This window comes from Scleropages formosus, chromosome 13, assembly GCF_900964775.1.
Source record: "Scleropages formosus chromosome 13, fSclFor1.1, whole genome shotgun sequence".
NCBI classification, from domain to species: domain Eukaryota; kingdom Metazoa; phylum Chordata; class Actinopteri; order Osteoglossiformes; family Osteoglossidae; genus Scleropages; species Scleropages formosus.
Genome location: NC_041818.1, coordinates 11816081 through 11834666, shown reverse-complemented (window position 1 = coordinate 11834666; position 18586 = coordinate 11816081). Strand labels below are relative to the sequence as shown.

General features: G+C 42.1%; 1 protein-coding gene across 2 annotated transcripts in view; it reads left to right on the top strand.

The window, feature by feature from the left end:
• The window catches only part of diaph1 (diaphanous related formin 1), a 77274-nt gene that overhangs the window by 3285 nt on the left and 55403 nt on the right, over positions 1–18586 (top strand). Inside the window, exons 2-11 of one of the 2 annotated variants that reach the window (XM_029257283.1) lie at positions 11309–11335; positions 13331–13492; positions 14128–14229; positions 14337–14467; positions 15220–15303; positions 15382–15436; positions 15563–15702; positions 15982–16087; positions 16310–16420; positions 16560–16678. In XM_029257283.1, coding sequence (XP_029113116.1) covers positions 11309–11335; positions 13331–13492; positions 14128–14229; positions 14337–14467; positions 15220–15303; positions 15382–15436; positions 15563–15702; positions 15982–16087; positions 16310–16420; positions 16560–16678 — 1037 coding nt within the window. The remainder of the gene's footprint in view (positions 1–11308; positions 11336–13330; positions 13493–14127; positions 14230–14336; positions 14468–15219; positions 15304–15381; positions 15437–15562; positions 15703–15981; positions 16088–16309; positions 16421–16559; positions 16679–18586) is intronic. The other variant, XM_029257284.1, reaches the window with a different exon arrangement.

The following is an 18586-nucleotide window of genomic DNA, read 5'->3' as shown; positions in this document are numbered from 1 at the left end:
TGAGAGTTAGTATTTTTGCAGCAGAACTTTTGTGTGTGCACGTTCATTTGTGGATATTGATGTATTTGCTTGCAAACTGCCTAAGGGTCTTCATAGGAGCAAGGAATTAGGTATTTGCACCTTGCCTGAAGTTTTTCCCAAAGTAAATGTCTTTGCTGTGAGGAGTTGCAGAAAGCAGGCCATAGTCTGCCTCTGATATTGCGCTTGTCCTCCTCCTACTGTATTGATTGCCTCCTGCTACTGTTCCTCTGAGGTCAGGTATAGGTCAGAGCTAGTTCTTGGCTCGCAAGGTAGTGAATAAATTGTGGTTCAGTGCAATTCTCTGCTGTGCCCGCACTCACTTACTCTTCCCACCTCATGGTGTTAAGAGCAGAGGTTAGGAACTCCTGACATGTGCATTTGAGGAAACAAATTTACGGAAACCAGTACAGTTACTGTGACAACTAGGCAGTGTGACACATCCTGTAGATCTTCAGGCCATCGTGCCGTGCGAGGACGCGCAGTCCTGCGAGCTTTGTCCAGCTTCGGCATGCTAAACCAAGAGCAGTTATACGGGTCAGTTCAAAATGGGTGCCTACAGCATGTTGCCGGAGGACTGTGGCAACTGCAGTTTTATGTCAGGGAACGTTTTCACAGACCTTGACTGGCACTGTGGAAAAACACTGTTTTAGACAATCATTCAAACAAGTAAATGGTTAACATGCAGCTGTGGTGTTATGTTTTTCTAGAAAGTCTGCCAGTTTAGGGCTATTGATTACACAACTGGCTTGTAATTTTTTTTTCTCCTTGTCCACCTTTGGTTTCTTTAGCCATAGGGTCCTGGAGATGCTGTTTTCTTCAGGAACAGGTGCAGACAAAGCTACCAACAGTTATTCAGGGACCATCAGTGCCCAACAGTGATACATTCCCTCATTTTTACTACAAGCAGAAATTGTATTGAACTGGCTGTAAGTTTTCAGCTGAAAAGTATTGTTAAATTTAAAGTTCACTCTGGCTGCTTTGCTAGTTTGTCATGTTCCAGATCTATGACATAGTATTTGATTTGTCAACACCTTTATCTAGTACCTGATGTGCAAACAGGCTAGAGAGGCCTCTTTTTGGGCAGGGGCAGCATGTGCTTTAATAACTTCCCATGGGAGCCTACCAGAGCCACAACCTGAAATTTATAGAGGTGGGGGTTCTTTAGGTAAGGCTTCATATGATTAGGTAGCAAGTTTACACTAGTGCAATCGTCTGCACGTGGAATTCTGAATCCAGCACAAGGCACCACCCCTGGTTGTGCTAGAACAAATGCCTGTTCAAGTCAGTGCCTTCGTTATGACTACTGAACTATTCCTGTGTCTAGGGTTCAGTTTTCAGTCTTATTCATGGTGAAATTGGTGTCAGGGCAGCAGGTAGGACCATTGTGAAAGAGCTCTATTAGTGTAATGAAGCTAATGCAGTTCAGTGTCAAAAAGCATGCCCTATGACCAGCATGGATCTAAGGGGGAGAAGCAGGGAGTAGGGAGTAAAGGCAAATAAAGCTCTCTCAAGCTTTGACATGTGAACATGCATGCTGGACATTTTTTAAAGGAATGACCCTTCCTATTCAGAAAACCTCAGGTATCACAGTTTGTCCTGTGTCTTAGATTTTTTTTTTTTTTTTTTTTTGGCACTCAGCCCAAGAGCTTCTCATGTTCTGAATATGCATTTCTGCAGTATCATATCCCTTTTAGGTCTGACTTCTACATTTCAAATGTTTTTTTTCACCTTAAGTACAAAGGCTTATGTCATATGTATCAGCAGCTTATTTTTAAGTACTTTAATGGTATATATTATCATCCATGTTACTTTTTTAAGGGAGGATAACTGTGTACTGTTTGTTTTCCTTTGTTTTTTCAGTTGGTCAAATAAAATTGGTATATTCTTCCTTTTGCTGGCAAATACGGCAAAGGAGATGCATTTAAAGGAATCTGACAAGGATCATTGCTTGGTGAATGAATTAGTGTGACAAGTCTTAGAGAACTCTTGAGTATTTCACCTATTTATACAGCAGGGTATTCTTTCTTGTGCAATATTAGGATAGTGACCTACTGCTAAAACACCCGTACCAGGGAGTGAGGCTTGAACTTCCTAGTTGTCCATGTGCTTAACCACTGTTGTACCTGCTACCATATGCTAATAAACCTCAAATTTAATTCACCTTTTTCTTGCCTTTCATGAGAGATCCTGGAACTGATCAGGAATTGAGAAGGGTGATCTGGTAGAGTTTTTGATTCAGAGTAGGGTAAGGCCCTCTGCGTATTAGTTGCTGGTGCTCAGAATGACTGGCTGCTTCAAACAGCGCTATGAGGAGCATAATTCTCTCCTGAGTAATGCCGATAAGAGCAGTAGGCATCTCCTCAATGTAATGTCTTCTGGTATGGTATGTGTAGGTGAATCACCATCCCTCCCATAAGTTAGTTCCAATATTTCGGCCTTTCGCACTACAGAGCTTTGTGCCTTGTATACCAGTCGTGAATTTGCAGCTCTTCTTTAATTCACATCTCCCCTGTTGGTTCAATGCAGCTGATCCTCTTCCCCTTTATCCAGGTGACACATGCTGCTCAGCAGTGTCCTTCCTCCACCATTGCCTTTAGATTGTTGCTAAGCAACAAACACTGCATGTTTAATATTTCTATACTTTGTCTGCACCACATTTTGGAGCTGCCCTGTTTCAGCTTTGTCTATGCATGTACATATACAGATCTGATTTTGGGGAAGAATCTTTAATTCTTCAGTATATTTCACATTAATAACCTTGGGTTTCTTCTGCTCACCTCTGAGTTAAGGCCCTATTTTAAGTTTGGAATAAGTTGTAGTGTTTGTTAGTTTTGTGGATATTTACATACATTAGTTCTCCCCTTTTGCTTTTGACTGCTGTTCTTTAATTGGATGTGCAGAGGTTGTGGTGTTAATTGAAATGTAAAAAATGCATTGTATGTGTCTCTCTGTGTGCTGTATTGTAAGTTTCTCATTCCTAGATCTTTGTCTGAGTAGTAAATTGAGTTGCTTGCATCTGTAGGCAGGAAACTGTGGCAGGAAGTTCAATACCCAGTGAACAGGAAGTGTACTTTCTCCAGGGCTTGGTTGTCACTTGTTCTCTCCCATGTTCAAAATGGATTATAGGAATTTTGGCAGTTGGATTGCTGCTTTTCATGGCACTGTTGTCATCTTTGGGGGGGGGCATAACAATAGTGACATGCTGACTGACATGACACCAGTTTTATTGTTTGTAGCTGTTTAAAGTACATGGCCTCATCCTTGTCGTTATTGATGTTGTAAGGGTGTGCAAGAGCTGTGTTACACACTTTGTAAGACCAGGGTTTTCATATTCCTTTTCTTTTCTGAAATCTAACCTGTCCTGCATCCTCGCTTCTCTGTAATTTTGACTACACTGTTCCAGTTGACCTCTTTTTAATAGTGAATCCACTCTTGTTCTGCCTGAATAATGTGAAGTCTGGGTTCAACCCACTGCATGGTAGCGAATGTAGTTTATGAAAGCAAAGAAAACTGACTTAAATGTTAGTCTGGTTCCATCAGAATTTTTTTTTTTTTTTTTTTTTTTAAGCCAAGTGTACATCTGAATTATTTTGGTAAATACCATTTATATACATTAACTGTTAAACTGAATTATGTTATTTATTAAGTGCTTGGCGCATAGCCATCTGGCATTTGAATGCTAAGGTAACAGCAAGGTTTTAAGCCCTATGGGATTGGTCTTCTGTTTGCATGTGGGTACATTCCTATGACAGGTTTATCAGGGTCTTTGCGCAGTTAGTGTTTGCCTCACTTCCTGTTGTTGACATTAATACAACTTGTCCCTTTAGTGCCAGTAACCAGTCCCTCATTGTCCCCTCTTTACTTACAGCTTCTTCTCAAAGCTGAACCCTGTCTTGTACAAGACATGTCGTCATGCACATCCCCAAGCCAGTGGGGTGGAAGATAATTATGCTGTAGCAGCAGAAACAGCACTGAGCTATGATGGGTTTTTGGGCTGTATCAGTGATATAGTCACTATGCAGTGAAGCTTTTGGAGCCAGAGCTCCAAGCAGCCTGGTTTGTATGGTTTGATTTGGTTACTGTAGCATGCAGAGGGATGGGGCAATGCAAGTCACTCTGTGATCATTGCTTGACTGAAGATGACTATCTGTCTGGTAATCACTTTTGTACCAAACCCACTCTACTGTAACTGAATAGAAATATGTATTGGACTGAGTGAACCCCTCCCTCCTGCGCAGTGTCTCACCTTTAAACTCCTCCCCCATAGGCAGGCCTTATGGACAGTTTTTGCTTAGGTGGCTCCTCCCTAGGGCGGATTTTTGCCGTTTGAGACAAATGTACTTCTTTAGCTCTGCCCTCTTTTTATTATGGGGATTAGCGAGTGATTTGACTGCTGTTCTGTCTGCTGCTTTCGCACACTGTAATTAGCCTTAATCTGGGTATGCAGGAGTAGGTAAACAAGCGCAGGGTGTCCTGCATCCCACAGCTTGAGCATGAAGCCCCCTGCATGGTCTACAGGGGGCTCTGCCTCTCTCCTGGAAGACCAGCAAAGAGTTTTGACATGCTCAAAGTGCGGTACTGGGTTCTGCTTTGAGTTAAAAGGTCTGTTTTGTCATACAAGCATGGTAGCGCAGTTATGTAACTGTTGTTGTCAAGTGACACAAGCTTGGCTGTGGAAAAGGAACCTACGCAAGCTTAACTTCGGTCTCTAACGTACCTTAATCAGGTTGATCTCCCTATTTTAAACTTTCTATTTATGGAGTTGCTACAGCAATGTGAGATGGGACCACCTGTCCTTTTACTCTTCAACTTTGGAGGTGAAAGAGTATCCCAGTAGAATACCTTGTTACATGGCCTTTGTCTTTTTGCCTTGAAGTAAAGCTACATTCTCTGCAAGTGCAACTAGTACCATTTTTACTGTAATGTTTACAAATTTATCTATTGTTCCCGTTGTGACTTTGAGTGAACACTAGGGTCTTCTAGAACTGTGCAAGTCAACATGTTTGAGTCTTTATTGCTAGATAGAGTAGTACAGAGTACCCTTTTATGCCCAGCCAGCAATGGGAAAACTGCCACTGTTTCGTGCACGTTCGTAGTATGAAAGCTGCTTGAGACAGTGGAGTGGCAGGAAGTGGCCAGTACTAGTTTTAAATGCTTTTTGTAGAATATAGGGTTTACAGTTATTCTAGGGTTTTCCTTGAGATTTAGACTTGTCTGTGATGTTTGATGTAGAGGGGTTCATTAGTGTTTTTTGCTTCTGTATTTGGTTTGTATATGTAGTTTATGTGCTTTTTGTCCATTCTTTGTATATTTCTTCTGTCTGGTTACCTTGTGTATCTGTGTATTGTGTGTGCTTGTTTTGTCTTTTGTGCATGTGTTTATTGTTTGTGGTTTTGCAGTGGCTATTTTGACTGCTGCTGTGAATAATGGGTGTACCCCTGTGAACTTCTTTGCCATTCACTGCAATAAGCAGCTCCCTATTGAGGTTATCAGCTTCCTGTTGCTGCTGGTGCTGCAGTTATTCAAATTATCACACAGGCCCTCCTTTCCTTGCAGCTGTAGCCAGGCTGTTTCTCTATCACCTTGTATTTTGAGTGTGTGGTTTGGGTCTGTGTTTCTGTGTCTGTGTGCCTATGTGTACCGCTGTTTGTGTGTGTGTGTATTTATGTAGATGTTTATGTAAGCCTGCTTGGAATTTATCAGTAAAATACTCAAGCTTTTAGCATGAAATAAGTTCAGGCAGTGTTGCACACAAACTCAAGTTACACTAAAAAGTCCAGTTAAGACCCTTTTTTGCTATTTTGTTGCCTTTCATATAAGTATTCCATTCTTTTTTTATGAAGTAGTAACTTTGTTGCTGTGTAAATTTTATACAGATACCTGTTACATCACTTTTCGGCTTAAAACTCATCTAGGTATATTTTCGATCACTTTGTTAGAATTTTTATCCAATTTAATTAGGTTTCTTTGTTGTTACTGTACATCTCAGCAGCGTGCAGACTAAATGGAATTTTTTTTAAAATTAATTTTGACTTGTAATATGTGAATCAAATGTCATGTATGGTTCAACAACATAATGTGGCAATCATTGATTAGTCCACAGAGTAGCACCCTGTTCAGTCTTTTCTCCCGGCAGTTTCTCCGCACTGAAGAGCAGTAGATGCTGCCTCACTGATGATACAGCATGATGGTTATACCTTTCTTTGATGTACTAGTAGGAATTTCAAATGAGGATAACAGGCTGGCAGCACCGGACTATTCACTGACACTGTATATTGTGGTGGTCCTAGGTGGAGGTCCACATCAGGCATCCATTTATGTTTCTGCTTAAAACTCGACCATCTATAAGCCTGCACAGAGAGCACAGTGCTGTGTGGTCATTTGAGATTTGGACCACTGGTGGGGAGACTTCTTCATGCAGAAGCTGTCATGGCCTTATTCATTCCGTCATCACTTAGGCTAAAGTACGGTGAGATTGCAGTGCACCTTGTAGTGGTTTTGGTCAGGGTGAGCCTAATAAACAAGCTGGTAGTACTGTGATTGCCACACTGGGCACAAGTTCCGGCTGTATGACAGAAAGCAGCTTGCCAAGGAGGAAAGCAGTCATGCAGAAGATATGCTGTGGAATTCAGGCAGCCAGGGCTCTAAAGGAGCTAGAGCCACTAACATCCAGGCTAATGAAATGGAAAAGACAAAAATCCACTCAGCATGAAGGATTTTCCATTGGGTTACTGGCTTGGTGGACAAGTCGGGGTGAAGCAGAGACTAAGGGTTAATTGGGTTGATTGGTTGCAAGTGTCTGGGAGGACCAAGAATACCTGTCAGTGGGTTTTTGCTCACAACTGTTCTTCACAGAGCTGTGTAGGCGGTGTCAGAAGTGTCAAAGCTGACCATGCATTGGCCCTACATGCCCCTTTGTTCCTGTGGGGGACATAAGTTTACAGTTACACTTATTATTCTGGATCTGGCTGCACCTTTTTGCATATAAAGTTGAAAGTTCTCTCCAATGGTGCTCTCTCTCAGGCAGTGTGGCAAACAGGAGCTCACAGAAAGCTGTGTTGATGGGGTGTTCCTGTTCCACCCTTGAGGAGAAGGTTCACAGTCCTGCACAAACCTGCTTCCTTTGCCTGAGCCATGCCCGTTTGCACCAGGGTACAGACTATCACATATGGGCTGTTTAGTTAAGAGGAGTTGTCTACCATCTCTTTGAGGTGACTCAGGTCTTCTGAGAGGTGACTTCCTCTGCTGGGCGTCTCCTCAGCTTCCTGCTAGACTCAGCTACTTTTATCACTATGTTACAGCTGATCGAGTGTTGCAGTTATGTGGAAATCATGGCAACTAGGCCGTCAGTATTGTTAGCTGATAGTACCCACAGTGTAACTTAATCAAGGGTGTGTGTGTGTGTGTGTGTGTGTGTTTTTATATATATATATATATATATATATATATATATATATATATAAAAATATAAATAAAAAGGAGAAATTTCTAATAACACAATGCATGACCTTACTAACCAGGTCCTTGGTCTCACACTTTGATCATGCATGTCAGTTAACACAAGGACTTAGTAAATATATGCTTTGCTGAAAGAGAATTGTCATTTCATTAATTCAGATTACATTAGCAGTACAGATTTTGTTACTTGGAGCGATATAAAAATTAGAATATACATATGCTCTTCTACTTACTGTTGTTCCACTTATGATTTTTCAAAGTTATGATGGTACGATAGCGATATGCATTCGGTAGAATTTGTACTTCGAATTTTGATCTGCTCCCGCATTTAGTATATGCGGTACGATACCCTCTCCCAATGCTGGACAATGGCAGCAAGTTGCAGCATCCACTTAACCACACTCCCAGTCTCTGTAGCGATCACACGAACAAGCGTAAACAACCAGTACTGTGTTGAAAGCATTTTTTTTTGTGTGTGTTTTCGCATTCCCTCATGTCTACTAAATGCCCATGTGTGTGTCCTGCTTAAATTTGCCCAGCTGTAGGCTATGGTAAGTGTTCTAAGCACATTTAAGGTAGACTAGACTGTGATGATCGGTAGGTGCGGTACTGTGTTCTTTCTCCACTTATGATTTTTTCCACTTACCGATGGGTTTATCAGAACCTAACCCCATTGTTAGCCAAGGTCTAACTTATCATTTTTGGTAAAATACTTCCTTGTATGTAATATTGTTGCAAGCTATAAAGGTAACTCCAAACATGTACACTTGTACTCCCTGGAGATGCTGCCCATCAGAGCAGTGACTTCCTTGTAAGTTGCACCACTTGCCCGACTGAGACGACTTGACTCTTTCTCCCTCTGTCTAGGCATTCTTTGATTTCCCCTAGAGCCAGACATGAGTGAGGGGTGAAACTCCACCCAACTTCAGCAGGTCCAAGGGGAATGGAGGGTAGGGTTCTTACTGGAAGTTGTAAAAATTACATTTATTTATTTAGCAGACACTTTTCTCCAAAGCGACTTCCAGTGGATGCTCTGTAGTGTTAATTTCACCATTAAATATGTGCAGGCCTATGCAGAAGGCAGGCAAGTGCCTGGAATGTCACAGGTGCAGTTGGAAACAGGTACATTGTATCTGAGTGCTTGGTTTGTCACCAACAACAGGGCAACATAAACTCAACTTCGATGGTTTATTGCAAGGCTGTCTACAGCTTCATGCTGCAAACCAAGCATACACTGTGCTCATTCTTTGGAGATGGCTGCTGAGGACAGTCCTGCTTTGGAGCATCTCTGTCCTGTCAGCAAATACCAGACTGCTCCCTTGCTTCTGGGACTCCCCTGGGTGTTGCAAGGTAAAAGGAAGGGAACGGAGAGCAGCGATGGCAGGTTCAAAGAGCACATGCATGAAGATGCTTTTCCACCATGCTGTTCTTCCTTTGCATCATCTCTCTTCAGTCCCTGGCATCACTCCTCACCCCTGCTTGGACTCCTTATCCTGCTGTCCTTGTGACTCCTTATTCTGTTTATAGTCACCTATCCTGTGTCAGCTGATTTTCTCACTTATACATAAATTGATCTACTGTAAAAACATTGTGGATCTGCTTGCTAGCTGCTTTTAACTGGTGAAACACACATTTTGATACTTCATAGTGCAGCGTTCAGGTGTGCCCAATCCTCAACTGGGATGGATGAGCCTAGGTGTTTCTGCTGAGCTCACTGGCCACCCATGTCCTTTGGGGACCTTTATTATAAGCTGGGTCTGTAAGCAAACCCTATCCACTGGTGCTATGGAGATGGCAATATCAGTTATCACTCGGCATAGTTCTGTTTGGCCTGGCTGTGGGCTGCTGTGCACAGCCACCTGCTCAACGGGCTGAAAGCTGACACCTACAGGTGTCACCTCTTATCACAAAACAGAGCAGGTGCGGCACTGTAGTCTCAGGTAATCCCTGAGGGAATAAAGGTGGTGGTCGCAGGGCTGTAAGTATTTACCCTGAAGCAAACCCTGATGAAATTGAGTTGCTGTGACAGCTGAGTCTGCCATTACAAATTTAAGTACGACTTGAGACCTATGGGCATAGTGGTTTGGGCTTCCAGTCAAAGGCTGCATTGGGGCTCTAATGCAACAAGCAAGTTGCCTTTTCAGATCATATGACTGCAGGTGGCCTTTGACCCCCTTGTTAGTGCAGGTGGCTTTATGGCACTGGCACAGTTTTGGGAGGGGTTGTTGGAATGCAGCTCGATGCTTTTGCTGTACAATACTACAAGGATTTCTTCAATAAAGATATGAAAATGCAAAATATAACACTATCACTAAGACTTGGGATAATTTTCACATTTTTGGAGCCATTCCTGCAGAAAGTAGTAATTTCAAAGGGTTCACAAACTTTTCCTAACTATTTGATGGCTGGTGAAAACTGGGTTTGATCAGTTTCAACTTTCCTGTTCAGCAGTGCTCAGAGTTGTATCTTGGGTGTTCAGTTTACTCAGGGTGAGATTTTTTTTGGTCCTGTTTAAATAGTGTTGATAAGATACAGAACTCAGCAGAATAGTGACTGAATGGGTTTTAATACAGGGCTGTGGTGTTGCCAAGCTGTGTATATGTATGTGCAGTGTAGAGAGATGGCTGGAGAAAGTTCATGTGGTGGTGTGTGTATCCAAGGGTCATGCTGTTTTGTCTGCATGGTTGGCTTCAAAGGTAAATGGTAACTGAAAAGGTCATCCTTGATATGACTTTCAGGCTTCAGAGTTGACTGAGGTTATCGACATTCACTGCAAACACATGTCCTTGTTTTGGTTTCAGGGGCTGGGAAGTCCATATTTCAGGGACTGGTTTATGTGCAGTGCAGGTCTGCTCATTATCAGATGTGCTGTGAGATGTCATAGATTGAAGAATGTGTAAAATTGTGTATACCGGTGGGGGGGGGGGGGTTACATTTTTCTAATGAGTACTGGTTTTTTAAATTTGTGCTTTTTCGAACATGAATGGGAAGTAGAAGCTGCAGTCTAACCTTTAATATGTGACATTTACATTGAAGGGAGGAGTGGTGGTAAACAGGAATTTCTTATACAAGGTGATGTAATAGAGGACTGTGAATAGAATCTTTTTCCTCCTTGACCTGGGCCATGGATGGCTAGAAGAGAATCAAGAAACAGTCAACTTTGGAAGTAGGCCTGCACTCCATCCTTTCCTCTTCCAGAAGACACGATGGTCTAATTGCCCCAGTCCTGTTTGCCTCCCCATGTGGAGCTGGTTGTTGTATTGGGAGCTAATCTCTGAACTGACAGACACTCATCAAAAGCAGATACCCCACCAGCAGTGATTACGTCTAGATGGCCTCCTGGCATGTGGTGATCAGTCAGACATCTGACAGCCTGTGGCCCCACTGTTGCTTTTTGAATTAAACTGGATTCTGCTTCAGGTGGTGCTGTTTAAATCAGTTTGTGTTTGCTGCCCTCTGCAGATGAAAGTGTATATACATCATGGAATGACAGATTTTATCCAGGAACTTCTTCCCTTCTTTTCACAGCCTGGTTTATTTTAAATCTGATATAAATTAGAGAATTCTTGCTTTTCAAGTGCTGTAATGTTAACATCCTTACTAATCTGTGATCATTAATTGATATGTTTTAAATTTTTTTTAAACACCCTGTGTTTTCTAATTGTTGGTTCAGAAAGCCTGTAGTGTTTAACGTATTGTAGTTTTTGCAGATTTGCTCTGAAAGTTTCTGAATGGCCCACTGTATATATGTTTTTCTTAGTCTCACCAATTCTGTCTTGCTGTGTCTTTCTTGTGTTTCCTCTGTCTTTCCCTCTGTCCATTCAAACAGACTCTCAAACGGCTGTTCCCAGATGAGGTAAGGTGCTGGACTCTTATCTCTACCTGTCCCACTAACCAGTGTTACCTTTCAGATGCTGTTACTGCCCTTTGTGTTGCAATGTAGTTGAATGTTCCTACTGCCTTGTCCTTGCCTGTCTGTTGCTTCTGTCCTGCCCTTTGTTCAGAGGGGGTAATCAGTCTTTATTCTTGTGGTTTATAGTCTGTCTGTTTCAGCCATGCTCAACACTGTTTAATTGATCCAGTTACGTACATGCCTAGGTTTACCTATTAAACTAAGCCATTAATTCTGCATGGATGAAACTACCCACCAGACATTGGCCCTCTAGGTCCATGATTTAAAAAAAAAAAAAAAAAAAAAGTATTGGACTGGACCAATGGCTTTGTTTTACTCCAGCAGTCTTCTCTGTAGGTCCTGCAGGGCTGCAGTTTGTGCATGTTTTCATTATTCTTTATAAATAAGGGACTTGAGTAGTTATGGAAATGTTTTATTGCAGTCTTAGGATCATGGTGAATTTCTTGGCCCATGGCATGAGGAGCCAATTGTCAATTGCCAAAAAATAGGTCTGAAACTTTATTCTGCTCTAAATAGGCTTTTAGTGCATGCACATTCAATCTGTGCCCCCTTATCATTTCACTTCCACCATGCTTTTTGCATGCAGTGTGAATAAAGATAACAAACAGCTCCAGGAGTTACCAAGAACTGAATCACATCCTCAATACTCCAGATAATTACTAGCCTTATATAGGAGTTTTAGTAATTTTCTTTAGGAAGAAAATGGACATCAAAATAGTACTCTACTGCAGTACTGTAATTGTCAATATGGACACTGAAAAACCTTCACACTGCAGCCCACCAGAACTAAGAGTGAAGACCTGTGCTGTATTCTGTGTGCTAGCGCTGATATTGTGTGCTGTCAGTGGATACCCTTGGAGTTTGCCAACTTGTGCTAATCTGAGAACCAGGTAAGTGGGAAGGAGGATTAGAACCAAGAACCCCATGACCTTCTCTGTACTCCTTTGTCCACAGTATTTGGGCATCATATAAAAAAAAAAAATCAATATGACTTCCCCATTTAATGATGTCTGATCTGAGTTCCAAGGTTATTGTAATTGCAATGGTTGAAGTAATCAGCATTTTTATAAGCAGGGTGTCTTTGAAATGTCTTTCAGGGCCAGCAAATACTGTTACTCCTTATCAGTGCAGTCTAATTTATCTGTTATTGTTGTAGCTTAGCATTGCCTCAGGCAAGCAGACTTCTCTGTGTAGTCTTGTGTACCCTTCAAGAGCTGCAAGCAAAACGCAATGTGACATTTGCTTCTCCTAATTGGGAACCCCCATCTCAGAAACCTAACGATCATGCATAGATTTGCGTACGGGAACCTCTAGACACTTGTTACCTTTTGTTTGCTTTTTCTTAATTTGTTCATGTTATTACTTCATGAGAGGGCAATTACAATTCTCATTGTAAAGAGAATTTCTTTACCTTTTTTCTGATTGCTATGTATAGGTATAGGTTAACTGTACTAGTAACTTGGAATTTAGTGAGCAGCTATTGCATAACATTTCATGTCCCTTTTGAAATAACTTGTGTATAAATGTGCTGATTCTATAATTATCAGTAGTTTGTACAGAAAGAAGGTTGTTAGACTAGTGCACCAGCTCAGAAAAACAAGCAGATGCAGAAACCAGGCTTTAAGTAGATGATTAAAACTTGAAAAAGTCACTTCTTTCACTCAGTGTTTGCTTGTACTGCCAATGGCCTAAAACAGGACTGGGAAAGGCCCTGGTGTGTAGGGTGCCTGATTCTCTCAGATCTAAGCATATATTGTAAGTACAGCGTTGTAAATGCGGAAGTACTCAATTCATTTAATAAAGAGGCTAAAAACTGCTTTACAGTTTTTACTCAGATCTGCTAGCCAGAATATTTCTATAGCCATAGCAGCATCTTTCTCCACTGGTTGTGAACGAAAAGTTTATAACTCTTCTCTCCCCAACGTACCCCCCCTCCAGCTGGAGAGATTCACCAGCATGCGGATGAAGAAGGAGAAGGACAAGCCAGTCCCTCCTGGCCAACGGCACTCCTTGGCCACCCACTATGAGGTGCCTGCTCAGGCAACCATGCTGCATGACCACACTGATGAGTATGTGCTGGAGCTCTTTGAGCAGATGCTGGTAAGTAGGTGGGGCCAGGAAGGCACTGTGATACTGGGGTACTGTATTAGGTGAAGTTCTGGGAACAAGGAGGGGAGGTGAAAGGATGTACTGGCTGGTGAAGAACAAAGAGGGGTTTATGGGGTGGAAATGCAAAGTAGTATTGGGATGAAATGAGCGGGGAGGGTTGTAAGGCTGAGAGGGAAACTAAGGATAGTACAAAACTTTTTTTTTTTTTTTTAAAAAAATATATATATAAGTCCACGCATGGAAAAATTTTTTAAAATTGTGCCTCAAACTACTTTGCGTACAGCTCAGCATCAAGACTGGGAATTATAACTCCTACTTACTTCTGTAATCAGCTTAATGACTAAGAGCAAAAAACTTAGGATTTATCAGTGCCATTCATTTTCATTTGAGAAACTGCTCTGTTAAATGTTTGCTATTAATTGCTATATGAATGTTGATATTTTTTTACACTTCCATTTTTTAAATGTGTATAAAAATTGCCCTGGCCAAACTGACTATCTTGGCAAATAATGACATACAAATAGGACATCAAGTTAGTCAGTCTGAGATTATGAATTAAACTTGTTTGACCTTCAATATTACCTTTGGTGTCATCAGTCTATGTTCTTTCCTGCCTTTCTTCCAAGGTGGACATGAACCTGAATGAAGAGAAGCAGCAACCTCTTCGAGAAAAGGACATTGCCATCAAGAGAGAGATGGTCTCCCAGTATCTTCATACCTCAAAAGCTGTGAGTGGCAGCAGATTTGGTGCAACCCCAGTTGGATCAACGAGACCACTGTCCAGTTCCTTCCTTGTGACATTGAACTGACATCAGGCTCCTTGTTGTGGCTCTAGGGTCAGAACCAGAAGGAGAGCTCCAAGTCTGCTGTGATGTACATTCAAGAGCTGAAGACAGAGCTGAGAGACACCCAATTACTGAGCTGTCTGGAGTCCCTCAGAGTGTCGCTAAGCAACAATCCTGTGAGGTGCAACACTTTGGATGTATTCTTTCATAAACTGAGACAGCCATGCGTGTCCATCCTCCCTCATGCAGTCATGTTCATTTGGTTCATATGTAGCCACACATGAACAAGCTCAGTCCCACTGTCACGGAACTTTGTACTCAGATCTAAAAATGTTGAAGGCGATCTACTGCTGCTTCTGGGTGCTGTGTTGCTTCTTTTTGTTTTACTCACGAAGAACTGCAATTTCTGCCAGTTTTCCATTTTTTGTTCATTTTCAAAAGCTTTGATCTTAAGATTTCTCAGAGTTCCCCGCATTGTTCCTACAGTCAAAACGAGTGGTTGTGATCGTAGGATGTGGTTAATTGTTTAAACTACCTGAATTTGATAACTGGAAGTTAGAGAGCAGTCTTTTGCTGGGGTTCTGCCCCCAGCTCTGCTCAACAGCAACTTCTGCTGAGTGTGAAAACTACACATTAACAGCCTAGGGTAATCTTACTTGATTTAAAGCTTAAAAGCTTTATGAACAAGCCCACCAACTTCTGTCTTTCCTGTCAACTCTGATTCTGCCCCTGTGATCGCCACAGGCAACATGTACACTTGATCTTGCATGTTTGTATAGTTTTGACACAGAATTTGAAAGGCATGACATGAAGAAAGTGGGGAAAACTCAAGTATAAAACAGAGACATCTGGTTCAAGAGTGCCAAAACTTCATGATTTACAAAAAACAGAAGTAGTGAAACAGCAGTGTTCTGTGTATCTCCTGTCTTGCAGCTGGGTCCAGACTTTTGGTGACGAAGGCCTTGCGCTGCTGCTCAATTTCCTTAGGAAGCTACAGGATGAGAAAGATGAAACTGCGTAAGACCTGCCCCAAGCATGCCATTTTGTGCCCTTGTTCTTGCTGTCCCTGCTCATGTCACCTTTCTTTTCTTGTAGCAATAAGTGTCAGCATGAGATCATCCGCTGCTTGAAGGCTTTCATGAATAACAAGGTGGGTGTAACCAGAGTCTGTTCAGCACTGCCACTTTGCTCATGTCCTCTGTGTGGTCTGTTTTCCCACATCTTTTTCAGTGTTGTGTGAAAGGTGCATTCAATTTATGGTTCCTTATTCTCTCAGCACGGTCTAAAAGCCATGCTCATGTCACCTGATGGGATCCCCCTGCTGGTGAGGGCTGTCAACCCCAGGCTCCCACATATGATGGTGGATGCTGTCAAGCTGCTGTCAGCTATATGTATCCTGGATCACCCAGACAACCTGTGAGAACCTCAGCGTGCTCCCTCGTATAAGCAACAAGCTCAGTGATACACCAGCTTTGGCTGAGCAAGATGTTAATTTATTAAGCTGACTCACAGAAACATGTAACAAACAAGAGTAACCTTATGGGATCATGTTTATTTTCATGATTACATGGTTCTGTACCACCACTTTTACCATGAAACAAGACTTTTTTTTTCTTTTCTGTGATGAGGCTGTTTGTTTGCAGCTCTGTGCTGGTTGATCTTTCTGATTTATCTTATTGGTTGTCTTCCACCCAGACAAGACCGTGTCCTTGAGGCCATCACAGAGCATGCAGAAGAGCAGGAGGTGGAACGGTTCCAGTCACTGCTTTCAGGGATGCGCAAGACCAATGTGGCCCTCAAGGTAACTGAGCATTCCAGGTGCCCATCTTGTTGTCATGCCATTAAAGATATCGTTGGCCTTTCATTTGTTACAGTGTAAAAGGTATATGCAGTATATACATGTGTAACTATTCATCTTGCAGAACAACCATATATCGTAAATGAAAGCCCTCTGATTTGTAGAAGTGTTGTTTAAACTGCATATGGATATGCTGTGCAATTTCCTGTGTCTGTGCAAATGTAGGCTGGCTGCATGCAGTTAATCAATGCCTTAATAAGTCAAGGGGAGGAGCTGGACTTCAGGATTCACATTCGCTCAGAACTCATGAGATTGGGCCTAAGAGAAATCCTCAAGGTGAGTTCCTGCATACCTTTCACTCAGTCTTATACCCTCAGCCTCTTTTACTCCCTCCCCTATATGGTGGTAACAATTATGGAAGTGATAATGTGATCCTGTTGATGTCCTTGATGTGTGTGTCCGCATGCATTTACAGGAAGTGCGGACCATTGAGAACGAGGAGTTGAAAGTGCAGTTGAATGTCTTTGATGACCAAGCAGAGGATGACTCTGAGGAACTTAAAGTCCGCCTAGATGATGTGCGGATTGAGATGGAATATCCTTTTCTCAGAACTACGCACAGTTGTTGCAGTCTCAGTGGGGAACATATGGAAGCTTTTGGAAATTACACAGAACATGAAAAAGATGGCATATTTCACTGCTGTGGTGTTATTTCTAAAAGAATGCCATGTTTAATTTCTCCACCAGGTGTCTCTTAGAACTCATTGTAGAGCAAGAAAATATTCCATACATCCATTTTCTTGCCCGCTTGTCCTTTTAGGGTCACGGTGGCAACAGGGAGAGCAGAGGCCCAGCCACCCCTGTGCCCCGCAACTTCCTCCAGCTCAGCCTGGGGGATCCCTAGCTGTTCTCAGGCCAACTGTGAGATATAATCCCTCCAGCAGGTCCTGGGCTGACCTTGGGGCCTTGTCCCAGTTGGCCATGCCTGGTATACCTCCAAAGGGAGGCACCCAGGGAGCATCCTTATCAGATGCCCAAACCACCTCAGCTGGCTTCTCTCAATGTGGAGGAGTGGCGGCTTTACTCCAAGTTCCTCCTGGATGTCCAAACTCGTCATCCTGTCGTGGAGAGTGAGTCCCAGCACCCTGCGGAGAAAAGTCATTTCAGCCGCTTGTATCCGCAATCTTTTTCTTTCGGTTATTACCCAGAGTTCAGGACCATAGGTGAGGGTAGGGACATAGATCGACCTGTAAATGGAGAGCTTTGCCTTATGGCTTAGCTACCCCTTTACCGCTACAGTCCGGTACAGCGACTGCATTACTGCTGCCGCTGCTCCCAGTCTGCGGCCGATCTCACGCTCCTTTCACTCGTGAACAAGACCCCAAGATACTTAAACTGCTTCACCTGGGACAAATTCTCTCCCCTTACCTGGAGGGAGCATGCCATCCTTTTCCGTGAGAGGACCGTGGACTCGGAGGAGCAAGAAAATATATTCCTCTAAAGTAGTGCTTTGTTCCCAAAATGTACTCCATGAACCACAAGTGGTTTGCCCATGTTACTCAAGTGGTCCACAAGTTGACAGTCATAGCTGAGTGATGTTCAAATCACTCATGAGTCTATTGACTTGCACAATTGTAGAATTTAAACGTACTGTTCTCACATTAAAAACTTGCTTAGCAAGTTGTCAACATTAGCGTTTTCACCAGACAACTCTGTTACTCACTCCTTCCAAGGCATTGCAGCTTATTTATTTCTCCGCATGTTATTTGTGGCACCGCTCTGATTTTTCATTTACATTTATTCATTTAGCAGATGCCTTTCTCCAAAGTGACATATGTACATCTGAGAAATACAATTTGTGCATTACAGTAAGAGAGACAGTTGCAGACGTGATTAAGTAATCTTAGTTCTTTCCACTTTATGCACCGATGTTTATCACACAAGTAGGTGCATAAAACCCAGAAAATAGTATTCCTTATCACCTTCCTACAATTTTTTTAATTTTTTTAAGGTACACAAACATTTACGTACAATACAGGAGTAGCAGCTGTGTAAAGGCTTATCTGGGCATGGCGATAAAGTTATGGTGCATGAACATTTACACCATACATGAGCTTGAGATCAATTTTTGCAATCCGGTCATTTTGTTGTAATAAAGTAGAATTTAATTTGTTTCCGTTTTTGGTTTTTAAAAGGCCCCTAATGTATTTTGCTTCTGCTGAACAATTTTAATCTGCTTTATCATAGTAAAAGTTAATTTAGTAGCGTAGATTCCATTTTTTCAACCCATGTTTTTAAAAAGTCAGTAAATATTGATGTTGACACTTGGAGCTCTCTAGCTTTAATGTGGATAGCATCTTTTTGATGTCTCATCAAAAGCAACGGAACAGTTCACCACAAATGCATTTTTATGTGGAAAATAGCATTTTTCACAAATGCATTTAGTTAATGCAGTTGTAACACAAGTTATGCTGATAGGTGGCTGCAGACCATACGTATCCAT